The sequence below is a fragment of the Cyrtonyx montezumae genome, unplaced genomic scaffold (assembly GCF_038088225.1).
Source record: "Cyrtonyx montezumae isolate F1298 unplaced genomic scaffold, pur_monq_1.0 scaffold_36, whole genome shotgun sequence".
Taxonomy (NCBI): Eukaryota; Metazoa; Chordata; class Aves; order Galliformes; family Odontophoridae; genus Cyrtonyx; species Cyrtonyx montezumae.
Genome location: NW_027072041.1, coordinates 5,388,877 through 5,413,143, shown reverse-complemented (window position 1 = coordinate 5,413,143; position 24,267 = coordinate 5,388,877). Strand labels below are relative to the sequence as shown.

At 36.7% G+C, this 24,267-nt stretch overlaps 1 protein-coding gene across 3 annotated transcripts in view; it reads right to left on the bottom strand.

The window, feature by feature from the left end:
* The window catches only part of PCSK5 (proprotein convertase subtilisin/kexin type 5), a 265,589-nt gene that overhangs the window by 149,449 nt on the left and 91,873 nt on the right, over nucleotides 1–24,267 (bottom strand). For all 3 annotated transcript variants that reach the window (XM_065745519.1, XM_065745517.1, XM_065745518.1), the window contains exons 6-7: nucleotides 14,854–14,942; nucleotides 9,762–9,934 (exon numbers count right to left, since the gene is read on the bottom strand). In XM_065745519.1, the coding sequence (XP_065601591.1) occupies nucleotides 9,762–9,934; nucleotides 14,854–14,942 (262 nt within the window). The remainder of the gene's footprint in view (nucleotides 1–9,761; nucleotides 9,935–14,853; nucleotides 14,943–24,267) is intronic.

Here is a 24,267-nt window from a genome sequence, read left to right as displayed (position 1 = left end):
TTGCTACCTTTACACCGCCATTTGATGGCACTCTCCAGAAAGGAGGCTATGCCTAACAGACCCACATCACTGTTGTTTCACTTGTTACTTCACCTCTCCCTTATAGAAGATTTCAGGCTATCAAGACATCTACTGATGTTCTGAGGTATTTTTTGGAAATTCACTTCTTTTCAGTGGGTGAACAGAAAATAAGGCTGCATCACGCCTCCCTCTGCAGACTGAGCACTATAGTAATGGTTTTGTGCAGCTTGTTTCCCAGAACCATTTGTTTAGAAAGAAGAAAGCTTAGTTACGGTCCTTATGGTTTTTTGCCTTAAACTTACATCAAATTCTACACACATATACACAAAATATCTGGGTTTTCCCACATGACACACAGAATTGCATAGATTTTGCTGTTGTCCTTAGAAGTAAGTGAGGAAAAGGAATAAACCACCTGCCCACACAAGATCACTATTTTAACGTTTCATAAATGCACTCTTCAAAATGCACATACTTAAGTGTATGGAAAGAGATTCACTTTGCCAAAGCTGCTTTTGAGTATTGGCATTTCAAATTATAATCTGTCTCACATTGTGAATGGTGTGGGTTTTCATGTTCAGCTTTATTACCTGTTTCAGGTAGGGCATGCAAAATCAGAGGCCAGTTTGCACAACTAGTCCAGAAGCAGTAATGCTATTCTGGCTTGCTATAACAGTTTCCATACATGTGTGAGAATGGATGAGGTAACTAAACAGTTTTGGTTTCCAGTACACTTTGTGACATTGTAAGGAAACTGGACATTTTGAGGTATATTTTCCTGTAACTTTCATTCCAAATTTTCCTGCCCTTTAGGACATGTATATTCCAGTGAATGTAATGTAAGAACATTTCTGGTATATTATTTCTTTTTTTGCATATTCCTTTTTTTTTTTTTTTTTATTACACACATTGACTATCCGTAAAAAAAGCTCACTTCCTACACAAAGCAAAGGAGAGGAATTTTAAGATTAGTTTTGTTTATATATTTCCAAATGAAAATAAAATGAATAATATCATAATTTGTCAAGGTATTACTGAGTAGTATTACTGAAAGTAGTATCCCTAACTCTACTTTGACTGAACGCTGGAAGTTGCCAACTAGGTGCAAACTAACTAGATCAAAGAATTATAATTAGCTTAATGATGTGCAGAGCTTGCCAATTAACCTGATTTTGCTGGGCAATCTCAGTTTGGAGAAAACTTAATCAAATCAAGTATAAAGCATGCTTGCAAAAGCACTGAAGTACACTAACATATACATATGAACCACATGCAATTAAATGAAGTCTGTAGGTAACACGTACACGATGGACAAATTCTTGGAAAGCAGTGACTCTGAAAGGGAGCTTAGGGTCATGGCAGACAACCAACTGGCTATGAGCTTCCCTAAAGCTTAGTCTGATTGTTGGATCTCTAAGCAGAATGAATATGAGCATGTGAAGGAAACAGGGAAACAGTACTACCCCTGCATAAAGAGAGCTACAACTTCTGACCCTATTCTGGTAATACACACTTTAAAATGTTATACTGGGAAGGAGAAAAAGTTTCAAAAAAGAACTATAGGAATGAACTGTGGTTTGGAAATCCTGAATAGCAGAAAGGAACTGAACATTTAGAAAAGATTTTGAAGAACAGAGTCAATGGATATCAGATAAAAAGCAGCATTCTCTTAGTTTAGAAATCCAGATATATCTGTTAGATTACTTCATGCAGATAATGAATTAGAAACAGCCTATCTGGTTTCCACAAAACATGTAATGGAGCCTCAAAAAATCAATAATGAAATAAATGAAAATGAAGTTTAATGTAACAGCACAGTGGAGGTGGAAATGGCTGCATTGAATGGGCTGTGCTGGAGAACTCATGGAGGTTGAGGAAATATTCTAATGACGTAAAAAAGATATTAGGTAATTTGGAGATTAATAAAAAATGTGAATGAATCTACTTAATTACTATTGTCTGCATTCAAGAGAAGAATTCAAGTGGAAATATGTGGAGTGAAGGATCACTATGCTAATCAGAGATGGACACCTTAGATTGTAAAAGTGAGAGTGGTTCGTGCAGCGCAGCAAAATGAAGGCTGAGAGAGGATATGACTGTGGTCAATAAATATATCAGAATTAAAAAAAGGTATGAGAAAAGCTATTTAAGCTGAAGCACAGTTTTGGCACAGCAGCAAATGGGCAAATACTGCATGTGAGTAAATCTGGCTACAACTTAGAAGAAAATCTCTAAAAAATAGATTAGTCATGGCTGTGAAAAACTCTCCCAGAAAAAATAGGGGTAAAATTTTTTCTAATTCATTTTAAAATAGAAATTGCTGAACATATTTACAAGACAAGATGCCTGCGATAGCAGAGAACTGTACTGGATGACTTACATGGTCATTTCCTGCCTTATGTCCCTATGTTCCAATTTAATTTATTTGAGAGATCACTTGGCCAAAGTCTGTAATTACTTACAGGTGGAGATTTTTAACACCGTAAGATGCACAATAAATATATAAGAAATGGTATTGTGCAGTGGAAAGGAAACTAACAAACTTAAATGAGCAATGATATTCCAATTTTTAATAGTGAAGGAAGTTAGTGATTTCCACAGCTCCACGTGGACATAACAGGTTTCAAACAAGGCAAGCACTTATCAAAACATGTACAAAATTCCTCAAATAAAAGATGAATCAAGAAAATAGGGATGTTGATGCAATAATAATTTGATGAAATTTTGCAGATCTGGCTTACTATGAAGGCTAGGTCTCATAACTGTCTTTTCTTTAGTTAGAGCTATGAGTATTCCTAGCCAACAGTACAATGTCTCATGATATCAGAAAGCGGAATTACAATATTAAAACTGAACATGACTTATCCACTTTTCCTATAAAGTCAATCCCCACCTACAGTACAAAGGCACCCAAAGTTTAACTTCGTATGTCAAAGTAAGTACAATATCACATGATGCATCATAGATACTATAGCCATACACAGTGCATATATGCATAGTATATATGCAGTACACATAATTGATAAATGCCAGGACCTAACATCAGGTTACATAAGCATACTGGATACATCTTCTGTGTCCCTAACCCAAGCACAGCATTAATTCTGACTTAATGTACAGCAAGTTGGTTTTGGCATATTAATTAGAACTGTGGAGGAGCTCTTATACATGCAAGTTATTTGTGTATGATCTGAGTTTAACATACACAGTTATCTGTTCAATCAATCACGAACTACAGATATATAGGGTTATCAAACACAATACATAGTTTAAAAAACACAGTATTAGTCTCTGTGCAGCACAGTATTTCAGTGTATAAAATGACAGCCACTTGGGAATTATTTTGAGACACTTGACTAGAGTTGTATTTGGAGAAGTTACTGTCTTTGATTTTTATAGCTCAGTGCTGTAGCAAATCTGAATAAACTAACTACTTTGCATGTACAATGCATTCTATTCAGAATGATGGGAAGACATGAAGTATGGAGAAGCCTATATCATTTTCAAATAAATTTGAGAAGAATATACATGGCACAGCACAGGCAGTAAACCTTGTACTGGACACTTACAAATTGTGATCAATCTTCGTCAATTTTGGAGTGAAAGCATTTAGTAGAAGCAGCAATAATACTAAAAATGTGAACTTTTCTTTCTTTTCTCTTTTGCCTCCCCTTCTGTTCCATTTCCTTCACTTTCTCTCCCTCGCATCAGGGTAGGAGGCTTGATTAGCAATTGTAAAAGAGCCTTCTGCTCCCTGAAAACACTTTGAACACAAACTGCAGCCAAAGTTGGTGAAGCGAGAGAGATAAGAAGGGGCAGTGATGATGGGAAGGAAGGCACCAAGCCGAGTTCTCACAAGAGGTTCAGCCACACAGCATCTGATCATTAATGTCCGTCAAACATTTTGGCTTGCGTCCAGCCTGCTAAACAGAATGGTGTTGTGGCAATAAGATGAAAACCCTGCGCTGATGCAGGCAGAAAGCCAAAACTTCCCATGTAGATTTCACTGCCTGTCCGCCTTCATAAGTTGTATTAAGGATTCCCTGCCATTGATTTGGACTAGTTTATGACTACTGCACAAAAAATAATGTTAAGCATGCAGTTGGTGAGATGTTGGGAGAACAGTTCCTCATAAACGTAAGAAAGGGATCTCATTTTCCAGAAACTTGACTATGAGGTCTTTGTCAAACAGCAGTGAGAGAACGAGTCAGAATATCTGAAATGTATTACTCTCTCAGTGACACTGAGACTGCTCTAAATGAGAAGGCTTATTTCTATGAACATAAATGAACCAATTCCAATCCTGTATTCCAGAGTCATGAATCAGAGAATATGTCTCTGCAGTGCTTACAGCATTGTGTTTATAGATGGTGATTTTCAGGCTGATGTTTAAAATTCACAGTTACTTCACTTTTACCTTTTGGAATAAAGAGAGAACATTTGTATTCTCCCTTTTGTCCTGGAACCAGCAAAATCTTGTCACATGATTTGGCCACAATCATTTTCTCCATGTTATGCCTGTTTGTTCTTAACACAGGATGAGATGTGATACTGTCTATCTATTTTTTCCTTGAATATGTTATTTTGGAAATATTGCTCTTCATTATGCTGCTCTGCATGTTTATAAGGAAATTATTTTTGTAATTATTATATCTACAACTTCATCTGCATTAGTATCTATTACACAAGCTTCCAGAAATTTCCACCCTTATGAGTACACCATTTCCAAGTGAAGAGCTTTGTCAACTGGAAGCATAATATAAAGGGAGCTTTCATATTTGCACAGAAATTGTTTGATAGCAAAGTTTCCAAGGTTCCTCTTTGAACTCTTGTATGCAAATTTGATAATTAAACAAAATACTCTATAGTTGACAGAAAGTAATGGTACTCAAGATAGGTTTAAAAATTGGCTTCCTCTTCTTTTAACTGGATTCTAAAAATAATTTTGAAAGTATATTTAATTTATGGTTTAGGTTTCCATTTCATAAACTCAGTTACTACCCAGTATCCTTTCTTTAAACGGATTTGTCTATTTCAATTTGTGGCATGTGCTGTCTCTGTGGAATTCTACAGAAAAACTGTACAGTCATTTATCTTTGTTATTTTGTGAAGGATTTGGAAGAAGTAAGCATATTAGGTCAGTAAATTTAAAAATAATAATAGTCCTAAAAACCTTACATGAGCTGTTAATTGGAATAACATGTGCTAAAGACAGACTATATGGTTTTTTTCACGGGTCCCAGTCTCCCAGCAAACAGTAAGAAGCTGTGGCTGTTGTGTCCAATCATTTTGAATTACTTGATATAATAAAAAAATCATGCATTTCAATTAATCAAAGTTATTATCAGCATCACCTTTCATTTTCCTAATTAATAAAATATAACAAAATATAATTTATTTTTCAAATTCTTTTAAAAAATCCTGACTTTTCTCTTTCTGTTCTGGTTTTAGAAGAATATCCAGTTGTGTTTGCATACACACAATAAATGAATAGTATTAGTCATGAACCTTTGCGTAGACCTGATAAAAGATCTTTACAATTTTTCCTGTAACAGTGTTACTTTACAACACAGACCATGCATGTAATATTGTTATCAATATTTCCAAAAGAGAAAGGTCAAGAGCAGTACACAGTGTAATATGCATTTTTGTCTGTTTCTTTTTATTTGCACACTTACTGTTTAGGGAAATGTGTTTGGAGAGTACCTGATCTTTACCTTGGATAATAACCTGATTTTCAGACTAACAGGCAAAGGTACAATTTGCCCTCTCTTTGCTCATTTGCCTCATCTTTTAAAATGATACATCTTAGGACTGTGTAAAGAAATACGGAAAGATCACTGAAAAGCATGCTTGTTTGAAGAGAATAGGAACAAGTTCATCCGGATGTAATTTTTGGTGCAAAAAATAAGCCTATTACAGATTTGAAATTTATAAGCTTGTGGTATATTTACATTTCAAAGAATGAAAATTGAAGATTTTGTTTTCCTTATCGCTATGATTTTCCAAAAAAACTTAGTTCTGTGGAAGTTTTAAAGAGAACATTTATTTCATTTGAAGAGATGAAGAGGCTTTCACAAAGAAAACTGTAAAAAATTTATGAATACATGGAAATACTTCAGATTTTTTCTGGATGACAAGTTGAGTGGTGAGCTGACACACTGAAAGAGAGCGATGCCATCCTGAGCAATCTTGACAGGACTGAAAGATGGGTCTGTACAAACCTTATGAAGTACAAGACCAAGTGCAAGGTTCTGCAACTGGGTCAAGGCAGTCACAGACAGACACAAATACAGGCTGAGTGCTGAGTGGATAGACAGCAGCCCTGAGGAGCAGAACTTGGGACTACTGGAGGATGAAAAACTGAACAGGAGCCAGCAGTATGTTCTTACAGCTCAGAAAGCTAATCAAATACTGGGCTGTCTCAAAAAAAGTGTGGCTAGCAGGGCAAGAGAGGTGATAGTAGCCCCTTGCTCTACCCTCTTGAGGCCCCACTTGGAGTACTATGTCCATCACAAGACATGAACCTGCTAAAGCTGTTCCAGAAAAGGACCACGTAGATCACAGAATCGTGGAATCACCTCAAGAGATCATCGAGTCCAACCCCCTGCCAAAGCAGTTCCCTACACCAGGTCACACAGGTAGGCGTCCAGGCGGGTCTTGAATATCTCCAGAGAAGGAGACTCCACAACCCCCCTGTGCAGCCTGTGCCACTGCTCCATCACCCTCACCGTAAAGAAGTTCTTGTGCACATTCGTGCAGAACCTCCTGTGCTGCAGTTTCTGTCCGTTCCCCTTTGTCCTGTCTCCATACACAGCTGAAAAGAGTCTGGCCTCGCCCCTTTGTCCCCCACACCTCAGATATTTATAAACCTGGATCAGGTCCCCTCTCAGTCTCTTTTCTCAAGGCTAAAGAGACCCAGTTCACTCAGCCTTTCTTCATAGGGGAGATCCTCCAGGCCCTTCACCATTTTTGTGGCCCTGCACTGGACTCTTTCCAAGAGAATGATTATCAAGGGAAGAGAAGATGATCAAGGGCTGGAGCCCTTTTCTCTCTTGTGAAAACAGGTTGACAAGTTTTTCAGCCAAGAGAATAGATGGCTCTGGGGAGATGTTAGAGCAGACTTCCAGTACCTGACAGGGGCCTACAGGAAAGCTGGAGAGGGACTCTTTGTCAGAAAATGTAGTACTAACAGCTGCAAACAAAAAAAGAGTAGGTTTATATCAGATTATGTTGGAAGAAGTTCTTCACTCAAAGAGTGGTGAGTCGCTGGAACAGTTAGCCCAGAGAATCTGTGGATGTTCCATCCCTGGAGGTGTCCAGGGCCAGGCTGGATGGGGTTTTGGACAATCTGGTCTCATGGAAGGTATTCCTGCCCATAAGCAAGGGTGGTTGAAACTAGACAGTCTTTAAGATCTCTTCCAACCCAAACTATTCAGTGAGTCTATGTTTTTATTCAGCTATGAATGAGCAACTTCAGGCAGGAAAAGAAGTTAATGAAATAGAAGCAAAACCACAAACATAACAATAATTTGACTTGCATCTTAAAAGACTTCTACTGTTTCCTAGAAAAACAAAACGGAAAAAGAAAAGCCCTGCATGATGCAAATTTAAAAATTAAATAGTATATTTCCACTACATTTTTGTACCTATGAAAAATACAGGACAATGCACTAGCAATATGATCCATGGGATATTCCCTCAAATTACAGATAGAGTAATAACAATTAAACAACAATGTTATTAGGTTCTTTAGAAATTAATCTACAATTTTCACTTATACTGAATTTATCAGGAGTTTAAATTGCAGCGAGGAAATGGTTGAGTCATGACGAGTTGAATGGCCACAAGTTGCGCCGGGGAAGATTTAGATTAGACCTGAGGAAGCATTTCTTTTCTGAAAGAGTGGTCAGGCACTGGAATGGCCTGCCTAGGGAGGTGGTTGAGGCACCATCCCTAGCGCTGTTCAAGAAGCGTTTAGATGAGGTGCTAAAGGACTTAATTTAGTAGTTGGGTAGAGATAGTGATAGGAGGATGGTTGGACTAGATGATCTTATAGGTCCTTTCCAACCTTATGAACTTATGAACTTATGAACTTATGAGTGCTCTGCACACAGAAATTTGGGTTAAACTTTCCAGGGTTTAAATATATTTAAACTAACACATGTCTGTTTAAACATAAAACTTATTTTGTTTAGTGTGCTTCAGCAATTCAACAATATATTTCTTCAATGTTCTTCTGCATCCTTTAATTTCCTTAGTCTCCCTTCATTACTTCATTGTTTTTCTTCTCAGTGGTCATTGTCAAACAGTAATAAACTGCAATGGAGTGATAGGGAGAACTGACATTCCAGCTGAAAGGAGGATTGATGATGTGTGGGAAGTAGTAATGGAGAGGTATTTGGACTTCTCACATTCTTGTTATATTGTTCTAAGAGCATTTCAATAACTATTCTGATAATGATTATGAAATACAGCAGAGCTCTCCGGAGACAGACTCTGTCAGTGTCCTCAAATGTATTTAACTGCTAACTCCCTAAAATTTCTTGCAAAGACAAGTACTTGCTTGAGTATTTTGCTTTACTAAGCTTTATACAGTGCACACAGTACAATTAAAAGCATAAATCTGCAGCTACACACTGGTCACCATACAACCTAATGAAAGGAAGGTGGTAGTACGTTGTTGCATTGTTAATAAAGTATTTATGGTAGTGAGCTTTATGGGAGATATTTTTAATATTTTGGACCATGTCATTAGTTTAGTTTTTCAGTAATTGCTCAGGTAGCTGAGCATATATTATTCAAATTTGGAACAGGAGAGGGCAGGGGCTTGTCAAAAACTCTTGCTAATTTATATAACAGCTACATTTTCCAATCTTGCTGCAAAGAGTAAGCATGTTTCATTAACCATGTTCCAGTTCCACCTTGCTCCAACTATTTCAGGCTCTTTAAATAACTGTTTCCTTGATCCTAGATTTACTCATCTTTGAATCAGCAAGTCTACTGTACATTCAAAATAATGCTCTGACCTTGAAATTCAAAGCTTTAAAATGATTTCCATCTAGTCCTGTATAGTGAGCACTGGAGGAATTATCTGTTTGACACTTGCTTATTACAGAAAGTTGAAATGATCTTAAATTTACGGTACATATATTTAGGGTAAGGGATGTAGAGGTGTTTGGAGTTTTGAAGACTGAGAGCTTTATCACTGTAACACTACAAACTTGTTAAGAAATGCATACACAAATTATAAAACAAGCATAAGCTCTCTGAGACCAGACAAAAAATCTAGCCCCCAACTCCCTGTTAAAACAGTCAAACTTCCATTAAGAAATCAAGTCAAATAAAGCAACAAAATAAAGGTAGAAGAAAAAAACAAGTTTTTTCTTTAAAACTTAATTGCACTTTAGACTTGATGACTTAGCACTGATATGAAAAATAGCTTTTTTAGTGTTTTTTTTTTCCTGCAGAATTACATCATTACCTCAGGGTAGGATACAGAAGATTATGTATTTCAGTTAACAATGAATAGAGCCAGTTGATGTGACAGGAAATAGTGATAGAGGTCACTACACAACGAAACTGTATCTTTAGATTTATGTAAAATGAGCTTTTCTTCTTTCCTTTTAGAATCTTCCTTTATTTTCCCCCATGCTGACTGCTTGCATGTACCAGGCATATGTACCCTTCCACTTTCACATAACAAGAGTTCCAAGAGATAGACTTTGATATCAACCTACCATTCGGATGCCGTTCTCAAAGGCTTGACGTGCTAGAGAAGCAGGTCCATCTACAGTTTTACCATCGTCATCAGGCCCCCAGCTAGCACTGTAGATGTGGATGTGCTGGGGATTAAGGCTCAGAGACTTTGCTTCTACCATGTCTGTGACATCTCCATCCAGCATCCGCACACCTTCAGGATGAAAGATATAATCAACAGGACAACCAAATACAAAAAGTTTCTTTTTACTTTTTTTCTTTTCACTTTTCTTTTTCTTTTTTTTTAGAGATAATGGCTGTGTGGGACGTTGGATTAAGATTTCTAATGCGGAAAACAGAACCTCTCTGGATATGTTTCTCCAACAGCAAAAAATTTTCATATGAAAAAATACTGAAAGGGAGTAGTAGTCTTAGAGGGTTTCTTCTTTTTTTTGAAAAGTGTTTTCAAGTCACTTAGCCAATGTATAACCGTTGAACTTAAACAACAAATTTCTATGCTGAAAAAATTTAGAAAATAACCTGAATATTGAAATGGTTGTACATGTCATCTGAAAACAGTATATGCTTCTCTTTCTCCTTTTATACTGCAGTGAAACAGCAACACTTAATTGAAGATGTTCATAGTCCCAAGTATGCTGACAAATATAAGAACAGGATATCCACTGACAGGTAAACATAGGAATATTCCTTCACTGTATCAGATGGCAAAGAAAAAGCTGAGAAAGCTCAAATGTACAAACAGATAACCACACAGAGCAGCATGGTGACCACAGGATGCCACTAACAAATACTGTACGAGTCAGATTATTACACTTGAAACTGGAACACTATGAACATCTTCCTGTGTGAAGAAGGTTTTGTACAGTACAATCTGAATTTTTTACCTGAAAATCTTTTCACAAGTGAATGTGCCAGCACTTCTGAAGTGAATAGTATCATGATACTTTAAGATCACTAGACTAAGTAAGGTAAGTTTAAATTTGGAAACTGAAAAGATCCTTCAAATTTTTCTTTTGACAAAGATTTTGACTGAAGTTAAATTCTGACTGAGAAAACCATCAATATCAACTTTAACCTACACAAGAAAGAGAACCTTCATACAGTTAGTGTGATGTTTGATCAAAGGGATATGAAATATTACATCATGATTAGCATGTAGCTGGAGTAATGATCACTTCCACAATTAACTAGTTTCAAGCTTTTCCCCCTTTAGAAGTCCACTGCTATTTATAAGTGACATTTACATATTTTAATTACAGACACATTCCACTTTGCTCATGAGTTCAGACTGCACCAACTTCAGTGTTTACAAAGACCTTGACTTTCAATTAACAAAAAAGAATAGGGGCTGCTTTGTTGATGGTCTTTTTTTCCTTCATTCTAATTGACTCAAAAATGAAAAGTGATCATATTTCTAAGTTCACACACAAGCTGCCTATGTTTTGTGAGATAATAAAATGGTCCAAACAGTGATCTCACTATGAACTTTACTATATAAAAAAGCCATTAAAAAAACGTTGGGAATCTCAGGTTTTATTTTAATTCCTAAGCATAATCTTAAAAAATTAATGATTAGTGGAAGCTATGTTCTTATTTCTTTCAAGGGCTTTAGAATATATTTCATTCAAAATAAAGAGACAACAAAAGGTACACTGCATTTGAAAGTAGAAAGATAAAGCTTCACTTTATGTTTCTGTGACTGAGTAGCAAACCTAAGGCATACAGCATGTAACCAGTGTACAATAGCTCCAGATACTGCCATGGGATCTAAGTAATTCACACCATGATTTCTAGTTGATGGTGAAGTGGTCAAATCTAAACCATGATGGACAAGGCTGCGTCTCACATATTGCTCTGTTTTGCCTACATTTGGCAGGCATACTTCAAGTATTACTTTGATCAAGGATGTCTCAGTGACTATTTAAAATGCTACAACAGAAAAGCACAAAATGACACATTCTCTCTCTCTCCCCTTCTTTTCTTTTTTTCTTTTATTTTTCAAATGTCTAGAGGAGTTAATTTTGCCGATCACAGAACCTCCAAACTGCATTTGGCATATGGTGATAGCACAACAAAAGCTGTCCAGAAGGCAATTAGCAGACTGTGTTTCTAGACTGTTCTACCTAAGACTTCGGAGCTCTGTAAACTTTTTCCAATATCTGCATTAAGTGCCAAAATGTAAGCGGCATTTTAGTCAGAACAAACTTTCAGCAAATCACAGGAAACATGCAAAACAAAGCTGAAAGGTTTTCTTTTAAAATGTTTGTCTTCAATCAGCATCTGACTTAAGCTTAAAGAAACAGCTGAACTAATTCCTCGTCAGCTGAAGACAATCTACATCTGTTGTGCCATAACTCAGTGTAACTGTTTTCCTGTCAGGACTCCAGTCCAGCCAAGTAACTAAGCACCCAAATCTCTGCAGATGCTTTGCAACCTCCACAACCAGTCTGCTGCAGTAACAACAGCATAACCATCCCCTCCTATGAAAGGTCTTAAAAGCTCTGCAGGTGGTAACTTGCTATATATGACTTCCATGGAGGGTCATATATTAAAGAAACTACCCCTTCTTTACAAGGCATTGTATTTTAATGAAAGGGGCCTGAAGCTGAGCTAAGCACAAACTACATGCATATTGCATATTTTTTTTTTGTACAAGAGACATCCAACAAGCTATAAAAGAACTGAAGGTCCATATTTCATTTTCAATCAGATTTTTGTATCTGCAGATTAAGTCCAAAATCAAACTACTGTAGGAGAAGACTTGGACTTTTTGAAGAACTAGTGGTTAGAGGTTCTTAGATATGTGAAAATGAGTCACAGAATACAAACATATTTAGAAGAAAAGTGAGCATTACTGGTGGATTTACTTGTTAATGACATCCATCACAATGATCACTAATTGGCTGACAGTATTTGATGGGACATTGATGGGAAGGATTTATTTTTCCTTTTGCTTTATTTTCTTACTTCCTTAAATATACAGAGATAGAGCAACTCCCAGTTTGATTAAAAGTAAAGAATACTCATCTTGGCAGAGCAAATACAACACCATTGTTGGCAGGGGTTCCTCTTTGTAAGAAAAGAGTAATGGCTTTACCTTCACCCTAGTTTTTTTTCTCCAAAAAGGCCAAAGGAGGGTCTTTAAATCCATGGGAAATAAGTGAGCTGAATACTAGTTCAGCATAATATGATTCAACATTTTTACACTCCATGTGGCCTGTAGAGAGAGAACACAACCACTGCATATTCACATGTGTAGCTTATGGCTTTTCTGAGTGAAGGGAGGTAGGTGTGCCAAATACAGGTCAGCAGCAAAATTCCTACATACGAGCACCTAGTGGAAGGGAAAAACCATCCCCCCTTTCCAGTATCTTGGAGCAATCTTTGGTCTCTGACTTTCTGCAAACTGTCTGTTGAGGTCCTGTTTTCAAATACCAATGATGTTAAAAGGTCACACTGTCTCTAGTTTTTTCAGCTTTCCTTAAATAATGCTGATAGTGATGGTCCAACAAAATCATTATGCCAAATAGAGATCATAATTACGTAAACTAGAACAGTGAAAATTCTTGAATGTAGTTATATTCTTAGTACAAAATAAACACATTATGCAAACGGCACACATATACTGCCTTTGCTTTTAACATAAATTGTGTCTATACCAAGTCCATCTGAATCAGTTTTCATGCTAAACTGAGAAAAAACTGTGATTCTGCTAATATGCTTGTTTGTTGTTTGTTTGCTTGTTTTCAAAAATATAATTCCTGCAGATTCCTAGTGCTGAATAAATAATAACCCATTAAGAAGCCACTGTTAATAATGAAGAGCTTCCCAAGCACGTGACTAGGCTTTTACATGTTGTGTCAACATCCAACTGACAAATGAAAATTTAATTCCACAAGCCACCTTTTATTTATATAATTGCACTAACTCTCTTCAGATGCTGGTTTGAAGCAGTAAATTTGTCCATAGCTGCTGATACATGGTCAAATGCCCTGCCCACATGAGACAATCTGTTCATCTGCCACAAACTCACTTGGCCAGCTCAAATATTTTAAAGCCTTCTGACACAGGAACTTTGTGCAGGCAGGCTCTTTGCCTGAAGTCAAATTGTTTATCTACACCACTCTAGCTTTATGATGAGTCAGATACTGTCTGTCCTCTTAAAGCTAGCAGAAAAACAGAATGACCTCTCTCCTTTAGCTAATTTGAAATGTAGTTGTGTTCACATTTGATTTGGATCAAACTTGTACTGATCTAGTAGGGAAAAGATACAGCAGCTAATTGTGGTAACAGCTCCTACCCTGTCTGCTCATATTTTTGAACCATCTTCTATGATATGCACGTGCAAATGTATTTCTGTTTTCATAGAAAGGGTCCATTTTAGAACTGACAGCTAATGATTTTGAACTACAGGTATTTTAATGAACGCCAATATAGCAATCCCATATTTCCATCAAAAAATGGAAAAGGCTGAAACTTCAACTGAAGCATTAAAATATGGCACAGGCAGGCAACAGCCTAAAAGACATGAAGTTGACATCTTTACAGTCATTTCCAAGACCAGCTGCCAAAACTCCTGAGCTGCTATTGGTTAAGAACTGATAGAAATCACCTGGAGCCTCTTGGCTGAACAGAGCAAAGCATTACTGAATCTCATACTTTGGGCAATAATCTGATCACATCCAGAGATTAAAATAAACTCTTCAATCAAAGCCAAGCAAAACAACAAAGTTTCCACAGTGTTTTCTTTCAGATCAATATGCAAAGCAGTATTCCTAATGTCTACATTAACTTCTAATTTCTCCAAGTTCATTACTTAAAACTCTGGATCTGTAAGAAAACATTAATGTTCTAGTTCTGGGTTTTGTGTTTTCACTGAACATGTCACGTTCTGTGTTACTGTGTTTACTGAGAGGCAGTGTTCCCGGGAGCACTGGAGAAGTGTCACCACAGACAAACTCCTTCAGTGCTGGTCTTCAGCCATCACTCTTACTACTGATTAAACACAGTTATTACCTGTATAAACCTCTTGTTGAGGAAGATGAGAATGTAGCATTTAGCACAAAAGTCTCTGGTTTCTTTTTTTTTGTGGTGGGAGACTGTTTCACATACCTCCAATCTTGGCATTAAAGGCGATTCCCACTGTGCAGTGTGAGTTGTTTGCAGTGGCTGCCACTTCTCCAGCACAACGGGTTCCATGCCTAGAGTCAGACAAACATTTTTTCACGTAAGCACAGAGAGACATTGGCTTTGCTCATCCTCAGGTAGAAAAGGCACAAATATCCACAATGTCTTGCACCATTTAGTGCCCCACAGGAATTTATTCCCACACTGCAATATTACTTTGAACATATTTTAACATCTTTATCACAGTTATCTTAACCTGTTCATGACTGGCTTACTAGCTACTGGAAACACATGTAACAGGGACACACAAAGATGAAACATGATCCCATCAACAGAAAGAAGACTTGGGCACCAATTCTTGGTTTTGAAACAATTCCTAGGTTATATACAGAATTTTTGTCCTGCATTCTCCCATAATATTCTCATGTTGTTGGCATGCACATCTCCACTCAGTTAGTACCCTAGGCAGCCACAAGATACGCCACGTTTCACATGAAGATGAGACTATGCCAATGCTCATATTGCCATTCACAGGCATGCCTAAGACTGGCTGTAAGCCAGGTATAATCAAAGCAGCTGTATAGACATGTCATAGTCATGTCTTGGGCTAAACCTACAAGCCTGCTGTCTTTCTAGGAGCATTAAGAACAGCTGGACTACAGTTCCACATCAGCACTATGCCCTGTGCTTGGGATTTGGGCTGCAAATCTATGACCTTGAGAAACAGCTGAAAGAGAACACAAAACCTCCAGTAGTTGCTTAAACCCTTTGTGCAGTGCAAGATGCCTCAGCTAGCTCTGATCCATGCCCTCTACAGCTGTGATCCATATGATCGCTATGATAGGAAAGCTGTCTCTGCTTCCTGTGATTTTTGTCTGCAAAACAAGCCTCCTAGGGTGATTTTCATCAGTAAATTTTGCCTTCATCCTTGTGCAGCTAAGCAGCTCCACAGCAGAAATGTGACATAACTAACAAGGAGCAGACATGGAAATTCAGACTGTTGCTGTGGAGAAAAGATACAAGTTTCATTCCAAAAAGTAAAAGAGATGGGAAGTTGATGAGATGAAGACAGAAAGATAATTCAGGACTTAGGTAACCACAAAGAAAGAACTTAAAAATTGAAGGCTAAAAGTAGATAACAACATGGCAAGCACTTTAGGTGAGGTCAGTTGTGTACACAAGCAGTCTTCCGCTGGTGATGGGTGACAGACTGCTTACATAGACATCTGGAGAACACGGGTGTTCAAAAACACATTACGCCCACAGTGCAGACAAGAATCACAGTTGCCTTCTCTTGGTACAACTTGTTTCGGGTAGAGTCATTCCTTATTTCCATATTATTAGTCTAATTTTTTCCCCTTAACCTTCTGAGACACTTTGATGAGAAACACTACAACAACATGTAATGTAAAACATGAACAACATGGTTTGGAAAAAGTGAGGAAAAAAAAACCCAAGCAATTAAAGGTAATTGGTGCTAACCTGTCAGAGTTTTGACTGAGCCGATTACATTTATCAGGTAAGTTAGATATATGTTTGATGAAAGTGTAATCTTTACTAACAAAACCAAAGTGATTATCTGGGTGCTGATGAATTTTAAAACTGGATTAAGTTTTCACAGTTATATGTATAGCTTCTTGAATTAGATCCTATTAATCTGTTCACAGTTCATCAACTAATGGCAGAACTTGATCAGAGATTTTTTCAAGACCTAATTTTAAGTTTATTTTTCATACGAAGTGGAATTTTCAAGCAAAATTTTCTTTATTTGGAGAAAGCTAGTCTAGTTGAAATTGATACAGCAACAATTTAACCTATTATTAGACTATTTTCCAAAGCCTGTAGTATATCATTCAGTAATCACAAAGCATAGATTACTACAGTCTTTAAAATGTAATATACCTGAACATAACACCCCAGTGTAGGCATTTCACTAACAAACCACTGCTTACATGGTGAAGTATATATGGATAAGATGCAGCTTCCCAGAGGGAGGTTGTGTTGGTGAGAAACCCCTCCTGGGTACAAAGCTTAAAAAGAGCATGAGATGGGAGGGAAAAAGGTTTTTTCAGCAGAGAAACGGGACAGATAAAATCCACACGTGGAAGGCTGAGTCTGCCTGAAGAAGAAAGGAAGAAACTTCTCCAATTTATCTGGAGTTCACAGCACCTAAGCACCACCACAAGGTTAGGGTTCCACAAGGTCACCAAACAAACCCCGAGGTCAATGTTATGTTTATATATATAAAACAGAGACGACGTGGTGCGGGGTTGCAGACCACGCACCAAATTTCAGTAACATGGGATTAACTGCAGCCTGAAACTGCCCCAAAGTCTACCTCCAATGGAAGTAGTTGCAGTGCTAGGTGTACTTCTAGTATCAGTAAGAAACAGCCAAATGTGGTGTGGATCTATCATAACATGTACTCATTGAATCAAAGAACAGTATGAAATTTCATGTCAATTTCAGACAGAAAAAAAAAGTCCACTCTATAGTGAATTAGGTCTTTGGACAGTTTTGAGATATGCAAGTTAAATTAATTTCACTGAATATTTCTCTAGTCTTCCTGCATTGGAAAATCCTTTTCATCATCTTTAATGCAGTAATGATATAAATGTATTTTGTTAGAAGATTTTTATGTTAAACTGTTGCTTCTCTACCAAGATTACTACTAATTGCATTCCACATTTATATGGGAAATGACAAAATTAAAAGTTGTTTTATTCATTTCCAAGCCATGTATAAAATTCCACATCTCACAATCAGCTTCCCACTGTGAGAATTAATCATATATGCAACTCAATTTGTTTTAATATGTTATCTTTTATGGGTCCTTCAAGTAATATTTCAATTATGTTGCAAAAGGAAAGACTTTGTAAAACCTTGCATATAAAACATTACGTTTTTTTCTATGCTGCTTTTAATTTTCCCTGCCCTAGATTTTGCTTGAGGCCTGCAGTTTGGAACAGACTCTGAATACGGCAAGTGAAATTAGAAAAGCCTTCTCATTAATCACTATAATGATTACTAACTAGATAAACAAATATGATGAAACTGATGCTTGAGCTTGATTAGGTTTTCTTTCAAGCTACGAGAACTCTCATGGAAAATGAAGTCCTCAGAATTTCAAATTACTGTTTATGGAGGCAGCGTATTACAGGACTTAACCACATAAGGTGTTTTCAAACAAACATTTTTTGTGAATGCCTATATTTCAAAAGATGACAACTTCCTATATTGGTTGGATGCTTGCAATGCACACCACTTGTTTAAAAAGTTGCTGCAGTCCTAGAACAAAGCATGACTGCCTTTCTACAAAGGCCTATCCTGATAAAATTCAAGGGTCAGTGCTTCATTTCACTGGATCCCTTGCCAGAATATATCGGTGGGAAATAAGTTCCCAGGCTACTAAATAGCACTTTGAAGAGACACTCAGCTAAAAGGTTTAGCACTTGTCCTTTGTGTTAATGTCAGTGTGATGCAGTATTACAGAACACAAACATGAAAGAATGTTTGGCTATGAGACATTCTACAAATGGGTCCTCTACCTGAAGTCTGAAAGAAAGAAAACAAATGGAAAGAAGAAAAGCTTTTTTTTTGTTATAATTCGTAATTGCCATTCAAAGTGATATTCAAAGATTTGGGCTCAAGTGACTACCAGGCAAAAGAAAGATGTTGCATCTGTTATCCTCAAAACAGTTGATTTTGGAAACTTAAATGGAATTGGCTAATGCTTTCTACCATAGAAGTTATTTCTCATGATTCTGATTACATTTAACTTAGTTAATTTTTCCATTCAGACAACCATGCCAGCCTTTTAGAAATGTATTTTTCATTTTTGTCTACGTGATAGACAGAACACAAGCACACACACACAAAAGAAAAAGCAATTCAGACTGATTTTCATCTCTCTCTAAAAAGTTAATGTCCGTCACTAATAACAAGCCAGAAAGTTGTCAAAGACCTACATTACAAGACCTTAGTAAAGACAAATTCTCTGCCTTATGATGCCCTCGCTATTAGAGGGAGAAATTGAAACAAACTGCCAAAGAAATATGCCTCTGTGAATAGCTGTATGCCACTTCATGTGTGCATGAACTGTGCTTGAGCACTTGGACAGTAAAGGATCTTTTGATGACTCCCTAAGAATAAGCAAGAGAAATGTAAGAGCTATACACTATTCTGATATACAACATGACTTTTTTAGGTAATAGATTTTACTAGATTTTCTCTAGGATGGGAACAGGTCAGTATTTCAGGCAAGGGATGGAAAGAGAACACACACATGTTCCACGATTAACTATCTCTCTCCATCCCAGCAACAAACTATTTAAACATATGATATCTATCTTTCAATAATCAGTCTTGATTTGACTTTCAGAAGAGGAGGAAGGTATAAGGCACCAAATAAGATAAAAGTTAATTGATTCATGGCTCACCTCTGAAAGTTCAGAGTAAGGAAACATTCAGATAAGGAGGACAGCTGCCAGTATTTTCAAAATCCTTTTCCACGCAAATTGGCTCTGCATTTTAGAGTCTCCATCTCTGACAACTATTCATTGAACCTGACAAACACTCTGAACACACATTTCTTCACTGTATTTTATTCTTTGGAGCTCAACAAGTATTTCGGAACACAAAAAGCTCAGGGGACTGGAGGATTTAAAGCCCTCCAGATTTTCATGACACTATCATTACAGCCCAACCCACTTCAACCTGTCACCACGGAGTCTTTTCAGACTAGGAACTTAAGGAAAAAGAGTTTTGGAGTATTTCAGTGCAAGCCCATAAAAAACGTCTCTGGTCATACCACTAAGAAATGAGCTTGTATAAAGAAAACAGAGGCTTGTTTGTTTTTAGTCAGGGGAAACACTGACAGAAAACTTCACATCCTTTGAAAATTATGTGCTGCACATACTATGAGAGGATATCAAATAACTATAAAAAGGTAGGATAGTCTAGTTGACATAAGGTATTCTTGAACATTTACTCCTTTATTTTTTATAATAAAGCTTCCTTCCTCAACAAAACCACATAATAAACATATTAGCTATGCAAAAAAACAATGCATTGAGATAAGAAAAAAAAATGGTCTTTATTATAAACTGAGATAGAATCCCAGCCATGGAATGTAACAGGATCTAATCTGGCTTTCCATGTACTGCTAACTAGATAGTGATCTTCTCTTCTGCTTAACAAAATTACAAACTTAATATTGAATATATTTTATAGAAAACTAAAAATTACAGATTTAAATGAACATTATAGGTTCTGCTTTATCCAAATCCAACACTTTGATAAGCAAAGTTCTGATTAAGTTACTGTGGAGAGATACCACAGCCATTAGTCAGGGGAAAAAACCTGAAAAACTAGTTTACACATGGTAACACAGACTGAAAATTGTAGCTACCACTACGTATCAGTGTGAACTACAAAACTGCCACCACTATTCGTTACCCAACTATGGCTGGTTGAACTATACCATTCTGAAATCTAAACATCTGCAGTTACATTCGTATCACTGACAAGTGAATAACAAATGTTAAAATAAATAGTTTTTCAAACCACTGTGTGGAAGAAGAGTGGAATTTTAGCTACCTATTCTTATGTGGAAGAAAATTAATCAGTCGTCATTCCTTTTTTGAAAAACTCTTCCTCAGCTGAAGTTTGAAGTGTTTTTAAATATCTCTCTTAGCCTGGAATATATCTATAATATATAAGTAGGTAAATGTGATATCTGAGGCACTACAATGTAATAACTGCTGAAGAAAATATGTACTTCAACAGCATTCATCAGAAATGCGTTTTATCAGAGATAAATTTTATTTCATTCTTGAGTAATGTCTTATATAATGCAGAGCAAATTATGTTTTACATCTGTTCACATATAAATGCTCTTCAATCTGGAAGATTAAAAATACTTTCTAAACCGGCACTAGGTTGGGATATTATTCTTGAAACATGTGATCTGATAAAAGGCGTATAAGGGAATTCAAAGAAGTTGAAAGTATGTGCAAAGGAAATATCTCAGCCTTTAAAGCACAATCTGCTACTACCAAAAAATAGTAAGAATAAAGCTGTTTCATAAAGGGGAGATTTCTCGAAGTGGAGAAAGAAATGACAGAGTAAATGTGAAAAACAAGTTACACAAATTTTCAATGTGAGATTATCAGGAGAAATGCCAAAGACTTGGGTGTTACATAGCACAGACAGGATCCTGTTTGTGAGCATCAAGTAGTGTTGTAATGTGGTTACAGCACAGGACTGGAAGCTGGCTTGAGTCAGGTTCCCCAAGGCTAATGACTTTTTGTATGATTATGGGAAGTTACTTAAAGAATAACTCAAAAACAACTCATCTATTCCTCACAAATAAATCAACAATGACAGCATTAAAACAACCACATGGAACACTTCACATCCTAGACATTTTAAATTTAACAGTATGGGTAACAGTGATCCTGCCCTGCCATTCCCTCTGAATTCACTTTCTATTAGTAGCAGGCAGCTAATTTGTCACAAGTATGAAGTTCTGATGTGAACACAGCAAACAAATGTGGTTCTACACTATTAATTACCATTTTACAGTTTCTTTATGTGACTGTGTAAATGAATCACAGTATATAAAACAAATTGGCTTTTTCCCTGTATTTTCTACCAAAGAGAAAAAAAAGGAATGGGGGAACTATAGTAGCATGACGTGGAATGCGAAGTAAGCAAACAAAATCAGCTGCTAATCTATTTAGCCATGTATGCCATCTTATGTACTCTATCTATAAATATTAATACGTACACACACACTCACACATGCACACACACACATACACACATATTTACACACCTGATGATATTCTAACCCAGGGTTAAAATTTAATTCTGTAGCAAAAAAGGTCCTGGTGAATAGGAATAAAATAGCTCAAAAGACAGCAAAGAGCAAAACAGGTGAGTTTTGTTGTTGTTGTTGTTGTAGCTTTTGTTGTTTTTTTTTTTTTTTAAATACAGCTTTTCATATTATCATACAGTAATCTTCTAGAGACAGGAAACTCAATTCTTTTTCATTAAAAGAAATCAAAAGTATAAATAGCACACTTTAGTTACTGCACACTGGAATTAGATACCCTAAACACAGCACTGTAGTCAATGCTACCTTAGAAGGAACTTTCTATATCTAATCAAAAGGACAATTATATTTGCTTTTGAAACACAACAATTATGAGACTGTTTTGACTTCCAGGTTCCCCTGTCACATAAGCAAAAGAATCATTTTTTCACCCAATTCAAGTTGCTAGAGATTCTTTGTGAGTGATGGAAAGTCACAGAATGAGAAGGATGCTCCCCATGCAATTTTACCAATCATTTTAAGCACCTCAGGTTGGATGACCCCTCTTTGTGTATAGCCAAAGGATCAGAGGGGAATATACACTTAGGAAGAACTACATATCTGTCTATACCGCTCCCATCCTGAAATTGAGACAAGATAGCTTCATCTGTTCTCTCAAGAAATACATGGAAGAGGACAAATGAAAGCCCAAATTCAAATCTCATACATATGGAACTTGGTGAACAAAAATAGTATAGGAACAACTGTTATATATATATACTTCGTGAGGAAAAAAGATGTGCAATATCAGGCATTTTAGTACTAAGAACTCTTGCAACTATCTTAGAAAAATGGTCAATGTAGTTACTTTTTTAAACTTGGACTTAACAGTTCAATATAACAATTAAACTGTCCTTCCTGGGTCTGAAACAGTGTCAGGGAACAAAATAGACTATCAACAAAACTACAGAGCTTAAATTCTGCATCATTTCAATGATTCCTTGGCTTTTAGTAATGGTTAGGTAACATTCTACTCTTGCTAAAAGAAAAGAATCTTTGGGACTTTGCTAAAAATAGAATCAAAGAATCATGGAATTTTCACAGTTGTAAGAAACCCTCAAGATCACCTAGCCCAATTGTCCACCTGCCACTAATATTTTCCCACTTAAGCTATGTCCCTTAGTACATCATCAAAACATTTCTTGAACACCTCCAGGGATGGTGACTCCACTACCCCCCTGGGCAGCCCATTCCAGTGGCTGACCACCCTTCTGGGGAAGAAATTTTTCCGAAGTCAAGTTCCTAGTATCATCTCCTTCTTGGTTCAGATACAATCCCATTCACAGATATTAATATTGTCAACAGTTGACAGCAATAAATAAATTAATAGGATCATTCAGTGTTTCAGGTATCTCTGGTGGAAGACCACTTTGCCTCCACAACGTTGAAACAACTTGTTTCTTTGGGAAGAAGCAAGAATACATACCATCCTGTGTCTGCCTCTCCATGTTTTCCAAATGAGGCTGAGCAGGGCAGGTACATACACTGGGTGAGGAGCAGTTGATAGCAGCTTCTAAAGATACATCTCATTTTTCAGTTCAGTTTCAGCATAAGATAATGAACACAACATATCAAATGAGATTGAAGATAATTTTCTTTCTTGGAAAAGTACTAACATTCAGGCATTATTTCAGTGCCTATTGTTAGCCACCAAATTACCTGCTTTAACATCACTAGTCTGCTGAGAAAATGCACTTTTGAATCTTCGCTATCTGAACACAGGAACGCTGGATACATGCAGGACTATGAAGGATTATTAGTCCCTTTGCTTCAGTTGTTGCTACAGGCTTACAATTTGGAAAATTATGAAATGTCTTTGAAGTGCAAAGCACTGGGCATGTTATGCTTTCATATCAGTGTAACTCTAATTCTGAAGACAAAGCAGTTAGATGGTGGATATGGAAGTGCTAGAAAGCTGAGGACAAACATGAAACAAATGACCTTTGTGCCTTTTCTGTCTACACCAAACTGCCTCTCAGAGAAGCACCCATAGGATGATGAATCCCTGAAGTTAGTTGTAGAGAATAATACCTAGGGAATGAACAAACTGCAAAAATATGATAAATCCTGGACAAGAAAGCTGTAGAGGAAATAAAGTCTCTAATAGTTTGTATTCTCATTCCACAGACAAAGCAATGTTTTCTAAAATAATGCTTTATTCAAGTTTAAGCCTGTAAATGCTGGCTTAAGCCGAAGAAACACTGACTGGGTATTTAAAGGCCATAGATGACTAAAAATAACCTTAGGAGGTGCCTCATAGGCACTCTCTGCTTTTTATCTCTGTGTAAAAGACTCTGAGAACTTTGCAAAAAAATTACCTTACAACACAAAGATAATCTTAGAATTTTCAGAGCCAACATACTACACAGACATGTAATAGCAAATGCAAAAATCCCCAAATAATCAAGCAAACAAGTAAAAATGAAAGCATCCACAAATCATCATAAAAAGTGACTGGAAAGAAATGTGTCCCAACAGAAACTTCAGAAAACCACTAGATACATTTCTAGATGTTGTTATCA